Genomic DNA, 17,201 nt, shown 5'->3' on the forward strand with positions numbered 1-17,201 from the left:
CTTTTTTGCTACTTTGTAATAACTTTCTGCAGCCAACGTTTCTGGAAATGAACGAGGGTAAAACTTTTTTTAGACCTGACTAAATAAAATTTAAGACTTCGGATGAAAATATGAAAATCCGTTTTTAAGATGTTTTATGGCCTTAAATTTAAAGTTCAGAATTTTAGTATTTTTCAGACCAAACGGGAATCCAGATTTTATATGATCTAGAAACTACAGCAGATATTGAAATAGTCAGTTTGACAACTGTGTGCGTGCCTGGCTGATAGTTTTAAATGATGTGTCATCAATGGAGACCTAATCTCTTTTGAGAAAGTCAATACATAATGACAAGTAGGCTAAACAAGTATGGTACAAAATTTAAACATTTATTAATGTAACCTTCAAACAAATATAAACAAATGTATTTTCCATAAAAAAGAGGTTTTATATGTACAGCTGTAAGTGGCACAGGACAGATGCGTTTACAAGTTCTACGCAACGGACGTGTCTATGACTGATGACATCATGTCACGGCAGCATCGCAGGCGGATGACGTCATCTCGGAGGTGACGTCTCAGGCTGATGACATCTTTGCGTTGGGGTCTTGGACTAATGAGGTCATTACGGCAGCATCTTGGCCTGCTGGCGTCGTCCTGGGTTTATTAGGTCATCACGACAGCGTCCCGGCCTGATGAGGTCGTCACGGCGACGTCTCGGCCTGATGAGGTCATCATGGCGACGTCTCGGCCTGATGAGGTCATCACGGTGACGTCTCAGGCCTGGTGTGCGATCTGAGCGATCTTCTTCAGCATCTCCTCAGACTGTAGCTGCTCCAGAGTCAACAGGGACAGACCCAACTGGTCCTCCTATGAGGGGGAGGAGAGAAGTAGGAGGGTTTGTACATGTAACTAGTGTGTTTGTGGGGAAAAGAGAGGGTGTGTGAGTGTGTGTGTGGTTGCAGCAGTGTACCTGTCTGAAAGGCTGAGCCATCTGGCGCAGGAAGTGTTTGGAGAGCTGGACCGTCTCGTCGATGGTCAGGTTCAGGCTGCCGTCTGTCAGGTGCTCCTGAATCCACCGGGGCAGCTTCCCACGCTTGTCCGCCCGCGCGTAGCGCTGCAGCCGCAGGGAGAGCATGACGGAGACCACGTCAGACCTCAGATCTCAGTCTTAAGGTCGGACACTCATGGGTCTCCAGTACATTACTCTCAGCAATTACTGACACGTGTTATTTTACAACTAGTTGATCAGTTCACAGATTTCCCAACACACACACACCTTGTCAGCGAAGATCATGAGGCCGTAGTCCGTCTTGCCCCGTATGGCGCGGCCGACACACTGGGCGGCGTGTCGCATGGCGTCGAACGTCAGGAAGTCGTTCTCCCGGATCTGGAACTGGTCCCGGAGGTACTCCAGACGAGCCTGCGACGGCCGGGGTCAGAGGTCATCACCACAGCAACAGGGAGGGAGGGGCGTGTGTGTGTATACAGAGAGAAAGATACAAAGAGACAGAGAGACAGAGAGAGAGAGAGAGACAGAGAGACAGAGAGAGAGAGAGACAGAGAGACAGAGAGACAGAGAGACAGAGAGACAGAGAGACAGAGAGACAGAGAGAGAGAGAGAGAGAGAGAGAGAGAGACACAGAGAGAGAGACACAGAGAGAGAGACACAGAGAGAGAGACACAGAGAGAGAGACACAGAGAGAGAGACACAGAGAGACACAGAGAGACACAGAGAGACATGAAGGCTGAGTAGGGATCCAGACCTTGAGGATGCGGCTCTGTGTGTACACGTAGGGAACCCCGAACATGATCACCGCCCGGCCAAAGTGATGCACTGGAGAACACAACACAGCCTGGTGAGGAAACCACGGCTACAGGCTGGCTGTCCACAGACAGGAAGTGACCTCACTCACACACACACACACACTGTCTATCTCTCACCAAAGTCGATCCCCTCGGACACCTTGCCCCGGGCCACAGAGAGCAAGATGGCCCCCCTGCCGTTCTCACACGCCTGGGGAGCAGGAAGGCAGGGTCAGGGGTCAGGGGTCAGGGGTGAGAAACACAAGGCAGCACGGCGGTGTGCAGCTGCTCTCACCTCCTGGAACTTCTCCAGGGCCATGCTGGTCTCTGCCGCGTCCGGGGTCTCGATGAAGATCAGCTTGTTTCTCTGCACGTTCTCCAGGATGCCCTGCACGCACACACACACTTTATGATATCATCTTTTTTTCTTTTTCTTTTTTCTTATATAGTGTATGTGTGTATGCACATCTTTGTGTTAGTATCATGTATGTGTGTATCATGTGTGTGTGTGTGTGTGTGTTACACACCTGCTCGTACCAGGAAGCCACTATGTTCTCCATGTAGACGTAGCTGGTGAAGAACGCCACGATGCCATCCGGCACAATCGCAGACATCTCCAGCAGCAGGTTGCCGTAGTTACGGACGACCGCTGTTAAAACACGTTGACAGTTGAGTTTAGAAAAAGCTTTATAGAAATACCATGACGAAACGGCAGACAGCCAAGCATTCACGTGCCACGTTCATGACATCATTGACAGTGAAGACAGGAACTGACCGAAGTCTTCTCGCGTCTCAAACTTGGAGGTCATGGCCACCTGGTCGTTTCCGCGGCCAACCACCTAGGACAGAGAGGTCAAGCGGGTCAAAAGGTCAAGTCTCGGAGTCAGGGGTTCTCTGTGTTCTAGAACTCCCTCTGCGGGTTCCGTTTCCACGGCGATGTGTATACCCACCAGCGGACAGAGGCAGGTGCGCGCCAGCGTCATGGTGAAGGACGCCACGGTGACGGGCCGGAAGTCGAGTATTTTGGGATAGATGTCCAGAGGAGACAGGGTCTGGGGACAGATCCAGTCATGTGATCAGAGACACACAGGACAGCAGGAGCAACACTGTTTCAACATGCAACAGCTGCTTCACATCGGTATTCTAAATATTCCCTGATGATGGAACAGACTACTGAGGAGGCCAAATGGTGAACTACATCCAGTGGTACTAAAGTTCCTGGCAGGTTTGTGGTTTAGAAGAGAGAGCCGTCTTTAGGGCTGGCATAGTGTTGCAGAGTGCTTCAGAGTCATGAGACTGCGGTGGTATGTTTTCTGGGCAGACAGACAGAAGGAAGGAGGGGTCAGCCGGTGGGTCTCTAATGCCTGATTAGAGGTTTAGATCTCTGCTAATCTGCAGGGACGGAGGGAGGGAGGGAGGGTGAGGAGAGGGCTGAGTGGGGGAGGGGTGAGGAGAAAATCAGGTCTACAGAAGGAAGAGAGGGAGGGAGGGGAGAGACAGAGACGGAGAGTCTGAGAGGGTAGAGAGGGAAGGGAGAGACAGAGAGGGAGAGTCAGAGAGGGGAGAGACAGAGAGGGAGAGTCAGAGAGGGGAGAGACAGAGAGGGAGAGTCAGAGAGGGAGAGTCAGAGAGGGAGTGTCAGAGAGGGAGAGTCAGAGAGGGGAGAGACAGAGAGGGAGAGTCAGAGAGGGAGAGTCAGAGAGGGGAGAGACAGAGAGGGGAGAGTCAGAGAGGGAGAGTCAGAGAGGGGAGAGACAGAGAGGGAGAGTCAGAGAGGGAGAGTCAGAGAGGGAGAGTCAGAGAGGGAGAGTCAGAGAGGGAGAGTCAGAGAGGGAGAGTCAGAGAGGGGAGAGACAGAGAGGGGAGAGACAGAGAGGGAGAGTCAGAGAGGGAGAGTCAGAGAGGGAGAGTCAGAGAGGGAGAGTCAGAGAGGGAGAGTCAGAGAAGGAGAGTCAGAGAGGGGAGAGACAGAGAGGGGAGAGTCAGAGAGGGGAGAGTCAGAGAGGGAGAGTCAGAGAAGGAGAGTCAGAGAGGGGAGAGAGGGAGGGGAGAGACAGAGAGGGAGAGTCAGAGAGGGAGAGTCAGAGAGGGAGAGTCAGAGAGGGAGAGTCAGAGAAGGAGAGTCAGAGAGGGGAGAGAGGGAGGGGAGAGACAGAGAGGGAGAGTCAGAGAGGGAGAGTCAGAGAGAAGGAAGGAGGGAGAAGCAGCCTACCCCTGAGGTGATGATGACTGTCTGGAAGCGTTCAAACACAGGCTTGATAGCGATAGACGGGTCCATGCAGCTGAAGGGAGGCAGGGAGAGAGGGCAGGCTTATCAAACAATCTCAGATACACCGATCACACCACATCAACATCCACCACCCACGCCCGTGCCCCCCGCCTGCCCACCTGAAGTGCAGGACAGGGTTGGCGATGGTGGGCGTCCTGTCCTCGAATGGCTCGATGATGATGGTAAAACCCTTGCTGTAGGTGCTGACCAGCGTGGCGAAGTTGGAGATGAGCGTGACGGCAGAGAAGTCTGCGATGTCGGCGATCTCCAGGGTCCGCAGCAACGAGCGTAGCCGCTCTGCACAGAACCTGAAGGGAGAGAGAGAGAGGGGGGGGGGGAGGGAGGGAGGGAAAGAGGGAGGGAGGGAAAGAGGGAGGGAGGGGGGACATTTTGTTTATTTTTTTGAGTGTGACCTTTACAGAGGTGGGGCTGGAATTCTCTGTCTACACTCGCATGTTCAGGTCGCCACAGTGACAGACTCTTCTGAAGCTGGTTCAGTAAGACAAGCTGAAGCGTGGTGTTCCAGGTTTAATGATACAGGTAGGACAGGCTGAGAGACTAAAGTCTGAAGGATAGGCTGAGAGAAAAGAGAGGAGAGAGAGAATGAGAGGATAGGGGTAGAGAAGAGGGAGACAGAGAGAGGCTGAGAGGATAGGGGGAGATAAGAGGGAGACAGAGAGAGGCTGAGAGGAAAGGGGGAGATAAGAGGGAGACAGAGAGAGGCTGAGAGGAAAGGGGGAGATAAGAGGGAGACAGAGAGAGGCTGAGAGGAAAGGGGGAGATAAGAGGGAGACAGAGAGAGGCTGAGAGGAAAGGGGGAGATAAGAGGGAGACAGAGAGAGGCTGAGAGGAAAGGGGGAGATAAGAGGGAGACAGAGAGAGGCTGAGAGGAAAGGGGGAGATAAGAGGGAGACAGAGAGAGGCTGAGAGGAAAGGGGGAGATAAGAGGGAGACAGAGGGAGACAGAGAGGAAAGGGGGAGATAAGAGGGAGACAGAGGGAGACAGAGAGAGGCTGAGAGGAAAGGGGGAGATAAGAGGGAGACAGAGGGAGACAGAGAGAGGCTGAGAGGATAGGGGGAGATAAGAGGGAGACAGAGGGAGACAGAGAGAGGCTGAGAGGAAAGGGGGAGATAAGAGGGAGACAGAGGGAGACAGAGAGAGGCTGAGAGGAGAGGGACAGAGGCGGAAGTAGAGCATCTTACCGGAGAGGCTTGCGGTCGATGCAGACCTTGTCGAAGATGTCCTTGAGGAACTGAGGAGCGCTCTCCTGAACCACATGATGGATCCTCAGACGAGACTTCAGGTACTCCAGAAAACGCTTCAGGAAGCCCACAAAGTGCTCTGCCGTCCGGATGCTGCCCGGCACAGCCTCTGGAGGGAGGGAGGGAGGGAGGGAGGGAGGGAGGGAGGGAGGGAGGGAGGGAGGGAGGGAGGGAGGGAGGGAGGGAGGGAGGGAGGGAGGGAGGGAGGGAGGGAGGGAGGGAGGGAGGGAGGGAGGGAGGGAGGGAGGGAGGGAGGGAGGGAGGGAGGGAGGGAGGGAGGGAGGGAGGGAGGGAGGGAGGGAGGGAGGGAGGATTTATGGAGGTATAGGTACAGAGATATGACAACTTTCGCATTTTAAGAGTATTCCTTAGAGGTCGAAGGCCTCGATCCTAACCTTGGAGAATTTCATCTGGAAGCACAGGATTGGACATGTACACGTCCGTCTCCCTGGCGACGTTGGCTTCCTTCAGCCCTTCCACCAATCGCCTGTATTCGTCCTTCAGCTTGGCGGCGTCCGTCTCTTTTATCCTATCAGAGAGGAGGGGGGCGGGGCTAGTCACAGAGCGGGGCGACACAAAGTGCACGGTGAAGGTCGTGACTCTTACTTGTGGATGGTGGCCTGGAGGGTGTCCACGTTGGCCTGGCAACGGTCCAGAGTGCGCCTGGTGATGTTGACACTCATGGAGTCGATGCACACATTGTCTACAGGGAGAGAGAGGAAGGATGGAGAGAGAGAGAGAGAGAGAGAGAGAGTCAGGTAAACAAGTTCAGAAAAATGGTATGTTTAAAAAAGAATAATAACTAAGGGGAAGGTACATTTACAAATCCCACTCTGTGCTTGCTCTAGGCAGTGGGACCCAAACAGGAAGGTTCTGACCTATGTTATGAGCTTCGTCAAAGACGACCACCGATTTCTTGGCGAGTTCTTTGGAGACGAGGTCAGCGATCTTGGGGTCGAGGAGGTAGTGGTAGCTGTAGACCACAATGTTGGCGTGCAGAATCTGAGACAGGAAGGATCAGGTCATTGCAGGGAGGACACAAACAATCGGACTGACACAGATTCATCCCTTGTGAGAGGTGTTTCTGAGCTGCACAGTTAGGAGGATCAGGGTCGTTTGGTTGTAGTGTGGCTACGTACAGCGTAGCGTGCCATGTAATACGGACACCAGCCCTTCCTCCTGCCAAAGTCCTTCAGGTCGTCCAAGTTGTAGACGCCAGGCGGGAGGGGCACCTGACGACCCACCGCATCAAACTCCTGAGAGAGAGAGAGAGAGAGAGAGAGAGACAGAGAGACAGAGAGACAGAGAGACAGAGAGAGAGAGAGAGAGAGAGAGAGAGAGAGAGAGAGAGAGAGAGAGAGAGTGTACAGAGAAAAGAACAGAGATTGGGAGTGGGCTAAGAGATAAAATGAGTGAAGGAGAGAGGGAGAGACCGTGATAGTTGGAAAGAAAGAATTGAGAGAGGAAAAAAAGAGAAAAGGAGAACGACAGAGAGAGAAAAATAGAGAGAGACACAAAGGAGATCTTACCTCATAGAAGCGACACACGGGCTGGCTGGCGTTGCTATGGCGCTGAGCGCGGATGTATGATGCTGTCAGACTGTGACATTTCCCATCCACCTCCTTCCCAAAGCGCAAGGAGCTCACCTGGACACACACAAAAACACACACAAACACAACAACAGGAGCAATAAACCTGTGAGCTGCTTGCATGAACACTTGTCTGTACTCTAACCCACACAGTGGATAAGTTAGCCTGTCAGCTGTGAAGGGCAGGGGGGTCAGAGGAGGCAGGCTCTCCTGAAGGGGAGGGGGGGTCAGAGGAGGCAGGCTCTCCTGAAGGGCAGGGGGGTCAGAGGAGGCAGGCTCTCCTGAAGGGGAGGGGGGGTCAGAGGAGGCAGGCTCTCCTGAAGGGCAGGGGGGGTCAGAGATTATCCTGTATCATCCTACCTCTGGATGCACACACAGGTTCTTCCTGGAGGACAGGGACAGGGCCAGGAAGTTGTTCTTCTCTCCCGTCTCCTTGGAATAGAACTCCATTAGTTTCCTCAGTTCCTCCACCACCTGAGAGAGAGAGAGAGAGAGAGAGATGTGAGAGAGAGAGAGAGAACACCAACACAGATAATCAGAGATTAAGCGGTGAGGTGCAGCTCACAGAGTGACAACAGTGTTTACACCCTTAAAAAGCCTAATTCCTCCTTTCTGCAGTAGGAGTGGAGGAAGAGGAACACACATTGTGTTGTGTTTTCTCCTACCTTCTCTATCTCAGGAACGGTTCTGGAGCAATAGATGAGCTTGGTGACCTCCAGGGGGTGTGTCTGGCGGAGAGAGAGGAAGCGGTGAGGAGGGGGGCGACAAACAGAGCAAGAGAAACCATGGTCGCATTCGACAGATGATATCATTAGCATGGTATCATGACGCTTGCTATACAACGCCGTCAAGGGCCAGGGATACAATGGTCTCTTTAGAGATATCCTACAGCAGCTGTATAGATCTCACCAGGGGCAGAAACTCACCCGCTGGTAGGCAACGATCAGAGACAGGAGAGAGATGGTCTTCCCCGTTCCTGATGGCATCTCCAGAACGCCATGTCCCTTTTAGAAAAGACAACTTAGCTTACAACAAATAGCTCATAGACTCAGCAGTAGCCTTGCCTCAATAAACGCGGTTTCGCATCGTGATAGCACGAGCAGCACTTTCAACGTTTATGAATATAGGTGACCTGTCAATTCACCTTGGCGTCCATGGTTCTCTTCAGTTCCAGCATGTAGGAGTACTGTTCAGGATAAATGTAGTCATACGGGAAATACACCAACAGTCCTTCGATGTTCAGCCTGAAATCAAGAATTCAAAAATACTATACATGTTCACTGGGATATGTGACTATGCAAACTAATAAATTGCAAGTGTCATTGTTGTTATTAGCTAGTAGCAAATCTAGTTAAGCGGCAAGCCATGGTTGCTAACTTATGCTAAGGTTACGCTGATGCTGATGAATAAAGGTAGACAGCTAGCTTTGCATCACAATATGATGCAATAGTATTTTGCTTATTTTATTGGTTAAAACAAAATTATTGTGTTTTCATTAGAACAAATAACGTGTTCAGCTGTCAGTAATAGGTACAACCGGATTGCTATCTACTGACTCTATGCTAGCTAGAACTAGTTCGCTAGAAACGTTGAAGTTACACATCAGAGCCAGCTAGCCACCCAACTAGCGCTATCTTAGGTTAAGATCATCGCTAACTTAGTACTGTATTTATCACTGATCTTACTGACAACAAATACTTACTTCATTCTCGTAAGAGATGTAACTTAGCCCTGTTGACCAACTTCAGTCGAACACTGTCTTGATCCCGTTTGATTACTTACGCCTTTCTCAGTCCATGCGCCCCGGCCGCCTAAGACCCGCCTTCCTTTAACTGATTGGCTGTTGATCTTGTGGGTGTCACTTTCTCTTTTTTATAAGACGATGTTTACGACTGTCATCGCACGTTCCGTTAAACAGACTGTACGAGTCAACGACAGTTCAGTTTTGGTCGTCTAAACCATGGATATATATCTAGGATCTAAACGCCAAAAATTGGGAATATAGAGTGGAATATAGAGTGAAATGAATTTATTGGAAAAACAAAACGACATTCCACGATGTCGATGTTATGCTTATTTAGCTACAGTTATTGAGATCACATCATATTGCTAACTGCTCATCGCCTTTTAAGAAAGTAGAAAGTCAACAATGATCGTCATTCATAAATCTTTTTATTTACTGGTCAATATTTTTTCAGACAGACAGACATACATACATGACATTAGAACGGTAGGCTACTGTGATATTGATTGAAGATGACGTAGTGAAGGTCCAATATCATGTCGATGCACAGCTTTGGAGACAGATCATTTATTTATAACATCCAACGAGGCAATTACAAAGCTGTGCATTAAACATACTTTGAGTTCATGCACTTAATTGTCACGTATCTTCGAAAAAGTCGGTACTTGTTTTCTCTCTACTTTGTAGAATAATCTCATTTGATAAGATAACCACTAGATGGCGGCATATATTCTAACACAGTCCAATCTTGATGGCGTTTTTCTTGCAAGGATATTGTATAATTCAATCAGATGTACTGTAGGCCTACGCACTTTGATTAAGCACTTCGAAGAACATCCGAAGAACAACACCAACGATATTTTGACAGTTGCAAAACAAATAACCCCTAAGTAAAATACATCTTTTGTGGTTTACACAGGCTAAATGATTAGGCTACAGATAAGCCTATGCATTCAGAAAAGCTTTGTCCTAGAAGCAAAGATGAAAAACGGATTTAATAAACCGTCATGGTCTACTGATCAAGTTGTCCATTTCTGAGGGAGAGACAATTTGTTGTGTAGGTCCTGAGCCCCAGGAAACAGCGCTTGGTTGACAACTTGCAGTGTTTTGTCATTCAGTCTATTTAGGTCAGTGGCCATAAGTCACAGCCAGTATGGACCATGTCTTCAGTCACAGCCAGTATGGACCATGTCTTCAGTCACAGCCAGTATGGACCATGTCTTCAGTCACAGCCAGTATGGACCATGTCTTCAGTCACAGCCAGTATGGACCATGTCTTCAGTCTCTGTCTGTCAGTTAGCCAAGGTGGACCAGCCCAATCCCAACACGCCACAGCCCCAAGGAGGGCAGCCAAGTCAAGTGTTCGCAGCGCCTGGTTGCACGATGGAGTCTCTTCTGTTCCTCCTCCCCCCCCCCTTCATCCTCCCACCTCTTCCCGCGTCTCACAATTCGCAGCGGTCGTCCACAGTCCTGTAGCGGTCCATGATCCTCAGGACATCGTCCAGGATGGAGGGGCCCAGGTCCAGATCCAGCCCAGCCAGGGACTCAGACCGAGACACCCCGGAAGATAAGCGCCCCGGGGAGACCCCCGTGACGGCTGGCGACTCGCTGCGTTCGCTCCGCAGGTCCTCGTTGCTCAGCCCCGCGTCCGAGTCCAGGCTCAGCCCCCTGCGGGGGTCCAGGGGCCCGCACGTCTCCGACATGGAGTCCTCTGATGAGGCCTCGGAGAACGAGCCGGAGGAGGGGACCAGGTGGCGGAAGGAGGCCGAGTAGGAGAGCTCGTGGCGGGGGTCGACGTAGCGGCCCTGGCCCTCGTCGCACACAGACATGGAACGGTGCTGCTGCTGCAGCTGCTGGATGTGGTGATGATGGCTGTGGGCGTGGTTGTGAGCGTGGCCGTTGTTGTGGTGGGTGTGGTTGTTCTGCTGGGGTGCGGGGGGCTGGGGGTGAGTCCCGGGGTCGTCCAAGTGGAGGCGCGGCGGCTTTGGCGGCGCCTGTTCATGGGCGAGGAACACAGGCATGGAGATGGTGGTCTTCAGCGTGGAGCTGGCGTGGTGGTGGGTGTTGCGGTGGGCGCCGTAGGGATGGTGTTGGCCGTTGGCCCCCGTGTGGGCCTCGTCCAGGTGTCTCTCCATGCTGTGGGAGCGGGCGTGGCCCGGCGGGCGGTTCAAGCCCGGCAGCATGTCCATCTTCCCCTGCAGGAAGCCTACGTCTCCAAACATGTCCCCCTCGCCCTGCGGGCCCACGTGGGCGCTGTGGCGCACATCCCCCAGCGGAGGGCTGATCATGTCACCTGACAGGACGTCGCGCAACTTGGGCTTCTTGCCCCTCTTGGGAGTTGTAGTCTTTAGATACATGGGCGTCTTGGCCGGCATCCTGTTTCCCAGAATTCACCGCGTGCGGGAGTTGCTTCCTCGTCGGTCACCGGAATCTTATATTTTTAGTAGGAGTACGGAGAAAGTAGTCCCAGTTGAGGCATTTGACTGGCTGCTACTCGCTGAGATATGCCACAAGGGAGAGGTGCTTCCTGAAAGTCTTGCAGAAGCCGTACCACACCAGTCTGTCTGCGAGGGTCAGTAGTGGCAGCAGGACCTCTTAGTGATCACAGAGTTATGTGGTGAAGCTGGAGGAGAAAACCTTCAGCCTAAATCAACGCCCCCTCAGAAGGTCAGCAGAGCCACAAAGAGACCTCTGTCCAGATCCCCCTCAGTCCACGCTCTGCCACTCTGGCTTTCTGGCTCTCGTCCTCTGGTGATGAAGAGGATGATGAAGAGTCCGTCTGACTGCCTCTGGGTCTGCTGCGTCTTCTGAGGTCTACGACCGGACCTCGGCTATGAAACTTCTGGAATGTGACATCAGAATGCTAGTCCTGGAGGTCTGTGGAGAAACAGAGAGAGAGAGAGAGAGAGAGAGAGAGAAAAGGGGGAAGGGGGAGAATAGACAGATTTACAACCTGGGACTAGTGAGACAGAGGAGAGAAATATAGGAAGAAACGCTTGAGGAATCTGAGTGTTTGCTGAAGGGGACTGCCTTCCTGCCTGCTACCACACAGACATTCCTCCTTAGTTTTTCCTTACTGAGGTAGATATGTACTGATTATGTGTGTGTGTGTGTGGTGTGTGTGTGCTGGTGTACCAAGGTTTTTTTCAGTGAGTCACACACACACTGAATCATAGGTTTTCTGGAATTGCAGTCACACATTCCAAGAAGGGCACTCTGCTACTTAAGACGTGTTTGTAAAAACACACCGTTTTGTCAGGTAGCCGTTAGCTTGCTGCGTGTGTCTCATCTGCGCTGTGTGTGGCAGCCTGCTTGTTATCAGGGGCCTGGGGGGCCGGGGGGCCCAGGGGAGGGGTTTGGGGCCCAGGGAGGCACAGGGAAGCCCCCAGGTTAGACATGGGTCAGGAGGAACGGACGACTTTAGACCTCAGCCTGAAGCTGAACCAGGGGAAACGTCTGTCAGCTTGCTGAAGTGTTGATGTTTACAAAACATGGTTTCCGTTACCAATCACTTGACCCAAAATTAATGTATCTGACACATATTAGATTTGAAATATGTATATATACAGTATATATATGTAGATATTTGGGGATGGGTATAGCTCAGAGTTAGAGCTTTTGACTAGAGATAAAGCTGTCCCAGGTTCAAAATTTTGCTTTGGACAAACGCAACATCTAAATGGACTCATTATGCATGTCACTTAAAGAGTGATCGAGAGAAGGAGAGAGCGAGTTAGAGAGAGGACAGATACAAACTTCTACGAGCATTCAGTCCCAAGCTCCAGCACACGTCTCCCTGTAATAAAATACCAATCCACATCTTCTTCCCATCTGAGTGTATGGTTTCACACACCCGCCCCACGGCCCTGGCTCCCAGTTCCCCCTGGCTGCTGTGTCAAGTTTGACACACGGTCTTCACATGTCAGGGGCCCTGGAGCCCTCCACCCCCCGCCCGAGGTGAGAGGAGGGCTTGGGGCTCTCCACCCCAGCCCCGGGGTGAGAGGAGGGCTTGGGGCTCTCCACCCCAGCCCCGAGGTGAGAGGAGGGCTTGGGGCTCTCCACCCCAGCCCCGAGGTGAGAGGAGGGCTTGGGGCTCTCCACCCCAGCCCCGAGGTGAGAGGAGGGCTTGGGGCTCTCCACCCCAGCCCCGAGGTGAGAGGAGGGCTTGGGGCTCTCCACCCCGGCCCCGAGGTGAGAGGAGGGCTTGGGGCTCTCCACCCCGGCCCTGAGGTGAGAGGAGGGCTTGGGGCTCTCCACCCCAGCCCCGAGGTGAGAGGACGGCTTGGGGCTCTCCACCCCGGCCCTGAGGTGAGAGGAGGGCTTGGGGCTCTCCACCCCAGCCCCGGGGTGAGAGGAGGGCTTGGGGCTCTCCACCCGGCCCCCAGGTGAGAGGAGGGCTTGGGGCTCTCCACCCCAGCCCCGAGGTGAGAGGAGGGCTTGGGGCTCTCCACCCCAGCCCCGAGGTGAGAGGAGGGCTTGGGGCTCTCCACCCCAGCCCCGGGGTGAGAGGAGGGCTTGGGGCTCTCCACCCCAGCCCCGAGGTGAAAGGAGGGCTTGGGGCTCTCCACCCCAGCCCCGAGGTGAGAGGAGGGCTTGGGGCTCTCCACCCGGCCCCCAGGTGAGAGGAGGGCTTGGGGCTCTCCACCCCAGCCCCGAGGTGAGAGGAGGGCTTGGGGCTCTCCACCCCCAGCCCAAGGTGAGAGGAGGGCTTGGGGCTCTCCATCCCAGCCCCGAGGTGAGAGGAGGGCTTGGGGCTCTCCATCCCAGCCCCCAGGTGAGAGGAGGTGAGAGGAGGGAGTCGTCTCCTTGGTGTTAACGGACCAGAGAAAGAAGGTGGAGGGGGTGGGGTAATCTGGGGGGTGGTGGGGAGAAATAAGTGAGGCACCGGGCGGCTGCAGTCAGATAAGGAACTCTTCTAATAGAGGCAGTCAGATAAGGAACTCTTCTAATAGAGGCAGTCAGATAAGGATTGGTTGTAATAGAGGCAGCACCAGGGTTCATCTTGTTACAGACAGGCGGATGATGTTGGTGCACATGCTCTGTTCCATGAGCTGAAGTCAAACTCAAATCTAAAATCAAACACTGTCTACTTATCTGGTTGTAGTTTATTTTCTGAGGGAATCTGTCTTCCTCCCCAACACACTCCCTTCTGTGTCCTTCTCTCAAACACACCCTCTCTCACACACACACACACACACACACACACAGACACTCTCAGGCTAACTGATTGGATCAGTGGTAGGCATGCAGACAGGTAGTCTAGGTTTCATGACAATGTCTTAATCTTCTCCTGCTCAACTCCTATTTCAAGGCCTGTGTTTAACTTCTTTACACTAACTTACTCTTAATACCCACGGAGGAAATTCCATCACAATCACAGTTGTGGCATGACAATGCTGAAAGGGCAATCGATACAGGATTCAATTCAGATTGTTTTTGGCTCCTGGAAGGGACAAGATTGGTCTATTCACTGGAATGTATGAGATTGCTGACACGAAACCGAAGGCCTAACAATGCCTGTCGACATCTGTTTTGATTTTCCCTCTGTCACTTGTGGTCTACGTTCGCACATGTGTATTAAAAGGTTTCCCGCCGTCATTTCTCAGCTCGAGGTGTCTGTTGGAGTCAGTGAAGTAACTGTCATCCTGTTCTTTGTTTGACCTAGGAAGGTGTGCGCCAGGTAGGTGAAAACCCCCCTCCACCTCTCATCCTGTCATCCAGACAGCGTGGCGCGCGCACACAGCCCCCCCTCTCATCAGGATGCTGCCTCATGCGTCACGCGTTGTGTGCGCAACAGCCGAGGCGGTTATTGTAACAAATGCTTTTTGCTTTGTTTATCAGAGGCTCCCTCGTCTGCTGTTCCCCAAATGTTTATACAGTTAAAGTCGGAAACAAGGCCCACCCAACGCCCATAAAAACTGTTTTGTTGCCCAGTTCTGTGGCGTGGCGCAACACTGTCCGTTTCAGGAAAACAAGCCCTTAACTATTGGTAGTCTGTAGGACCACCCTGGGCTGAATCCAAACACAGACCGTCATTTAGTCAGCCTAGCAACGGTAATAAATTCAATCAGGTCAGGGAACCGGTGATCATTGAGTCATGCCCTTTCAAAACGGACCTGCCTGTAAACGACTGGTGTGTGTCATTTGCCATCTGGTTTGTGGAAAAAATGGTTTATGTGGGTTTGAAATTAGTTTGAGAGACTCCGGGTCCTTGTCGTGATTACGGCCCTTCACTACTTCTTGTGACCTTGAATCACTGAACAACTCGAGACCATTCGTTCCCTGGGTAGTGTACTGACTCGTTATGTAATACTTAGGCTCTGAGATCATCCGATTCCCGGACATCCCACCGTTTAACCGTTTGGTACCACTGAGACACTGAGCTAATCCATCCCACCGACACGAGCGGAGCTATTTCTGAACAGTAGCCCTCTTTCCAAGATCAATTCAGGTTTATAGTAGCCTGCATCTAAAACGGCGACGACTTGAGGGCATTTACAAATAGCGTCAGTTAACGTAATGGACTTGTATTACACGAAGTAGGGGGTGGGTTCACACAGAAGTGATGTGAAGTTTGTTAGAGCTTTACAGTTGGACTTTAAAGTGTAACCGAGTACCGAGAACCTGCCCTAATAACGGAACGCACGGCACACACACTGTTATATCATTCTTCCTTTGAATTACGCCTGTAATCGTTTTAGATTTATTTTATAACCTAGAAATACTGCAATGGCAAATGTACTCTACTGTGATTGTGAATGATCCACGTAGGCCCACAAACTGCGCAATGAGTAGAATCTAATAGCCTACTTAGACATTCGCATGGACCAAGTAGTGTCATTTTGTCCCCATGAAAGAAACATCTCAACAATTACAACCAGATCTACACCAAAATATGTATTAGCCTACGAAGAAACGGCCAACTTTGAATCACAGTCTGGCTATCGATTAGCTGTCTACGGCAATGACATCAGAAATGTACCACAGGCTGCGTGTAATCTGCAACCAGTAACTTCGTGAAAACAACCAAAAGAAAATACATATTTTAAATACTTGCCTTCTGGTTTATGTTTAATATTGTCGTTCATGTATTTTCCACTCGGAAAGAATCGCTGAGCCTTGTGTCTGTATATTCCACCGTTAAGACGAGAGCTTCTCCCGTTATTAGAGCAGGTAAACCTATTACTGCAGGCTGGTTCTGTCGTCTCGAGGAGCGGCTCAAACGCTTGAGGCGGGAAGGGGAGGGGGCGCGAGTATCGTCAATGAAGAAAGTGAAAGGGGAGACAGATGCGCGCGCTGGACGCAGTATGGTTAAATACAAGCTAATTAACTAGTCGCTGTAAACTTCCTCCCTTGAATATGGCACATACAACAACATGCTATAGAATAAATATTAGCCGTAGTCTGTTGCGTGTAATTGCATTTATCTACCAGCAAAGTTAGCGCGATAGCGAGTTACACACTGTTGTTTGAGATAAATCCCGTCACCCCCTCGCTCCTCCGCCCCCCGTCCCTCACCCCTAACCACTTTGCCCCCCCCCCCCCCCCCTCCCCCGGCCCAACCCCAATGAACGCATGTCAGCATACAGTACTCAGTTAAGGGCCGCTGCTTCCCTGGTCCGTGCAACGTCCATGACAGCACGAGCAATTAAATGACCTCCGCTCCGACTGCAAGTGCAATCATAACAGCTGACCAAACACGGTTCTACCGAAACGCACTGAGGGGATGAGGCCGCGCGCGGCACCTTAACTTGATTAAACCTCTATTAAGACAAATGTGTGTCTGTGTGTGTATCGGAGGGGGTGGGGAATATACTGTACTGAACATTATATAATGTACACTTAGCCTTATATTTCTGCAGTTGATGCAGCTTAACGTTCTACTGTGGCTATTTTTGTATTTACAGTCAAATAACTTTCCTTACTACAGCATAACATTTTACACTTAATCAGCGCTTTATCCAGTTAGCAGGTCGGTCAAATTAGGCTGTGGGATCTTTATGTGAGCCTGAAACTGCAGTTGCTTGCAAAGTACGTCCTGGCAACCCCGTGAAGACAGACATCAAGTCGTCAGTCGCGGCTCACCAGGGACGCAAGCTGTGCGTAATTACGCACCGATTACGTGACGAGAAAAAACGCAAACGTTGGCTTCTCGGGATCAGTTTGCATACTCACATGGGAGTTTATTAGTTGTCTTCGCGAATGCATGCAAGCAAGCTAGATTAAAACCCTTTGTTGTGCATCCAGAATGGCTCCTCTCGCGTCTGTTCTGCAAGACAAATAAAAAACTTTTATTTTGCTGAGTTGACTTCAACCAGTAAAACAACCAAACAATCTTACAAAAATACTTAATTTCACTTTTATGGTCTTGTGGTTTCACATGTTAATCAAAATTAAACCAGAGTTGCTAGTGTAATTTTTGACGAGCTCACACACACACACACACACACACAGACGCAGAACCACACACGCGCACACACACAATTCCTTCCTTTGAAGGGTTGAGAAAATCTGTAAACAAGATAAGAACAGACACACGGCTCTGTCGAATC

The 17,201-nt window shown here is 51.3% G+C and overlaps 2 protein-coding genes across 2 annotated transcripts; both read right to left on the minus strand.

Annotated features, from left to right (window-relative positions):
- Positions 1-347: 347 nt before the first annotated feature.
- On the minus strand, positions 348-8,726 carry ercc2 (excision repair cross-complementation group 2). The gene is made up of 22 exons (XM_084674952.1): positions 8,608-8,726; positions 8,050-8,149; positions 7,832-7,909; positions 7,571-7,633; positions 7,266-7,379; positions 6,846-6,962; positions 6,456-6,572; positions 6,195-6,318; positions 5,923-6,019; positions 5,712-5,845; positions 5,257-5,425; positions 4,173-4,361; positions 3,997-4,066; positions 2,735-2,836; positions 2,560-2,623; positions 2,312-2,433; positions 2,080-2,172; positions 1,923-1,995; positions 1,745-1,815; positions 1,258-1,401; positions 952-1,095; positions 348-848 (listed from the first exon to the last, which is right to left on the minus strand). The coding sequence occupies exons 1-22, from the start codon at positions 8,610-8,612 to the stop codon at positions 756-758; spliced, it is 2,283 nt and encodes a 760-aa protein (XP_084531078.1). The 5' UTR covers positions 8,613-8,726; the 3' UTR covers positions 348-755.
- A 334-nt stretch (positions 8,727-9,060) lies between these two features.
- LOC146257892 (uncharacterized) lies at positions 9,061-16,124 on the minus strand. Its single transcript, XM_084675067.1, has 2 exons — positions 15,707-16,124; positions 9,061-11,526 (listed from the first exon to the last, which is right to left on the minus strand). The coding sequence occupies exon 2, from the start codon at positions 11,022-11,024 to the stop codon at positions 10,092-10,094; it is 933 nt and encodes a 310-aa protein (XP_084531193.1). The 5' UTR covers positions 11,025-11,526; positions 15,707-16,124; the 3' UTR covers positions 9,061-10,091.
- Between the last annotated feature and the right edge of the window lie 1,077 nt (positions 16,125-17,201).

This window comes from Hypomesus nipponensis, chromosome 15, assembly GCF_054491055.1.
Source record: "Hypomesus nipponensis isolate SF chromosome 15, ASM5449105v1, whole genome shotgun sequence".
Classification (NCBI taxonomy): Eukaryota; Metazoa; Chordata; class Actinopteri; order Osmeriformes; family Osmeridae; genus Hypomesus; species Hypomesus nipponensis.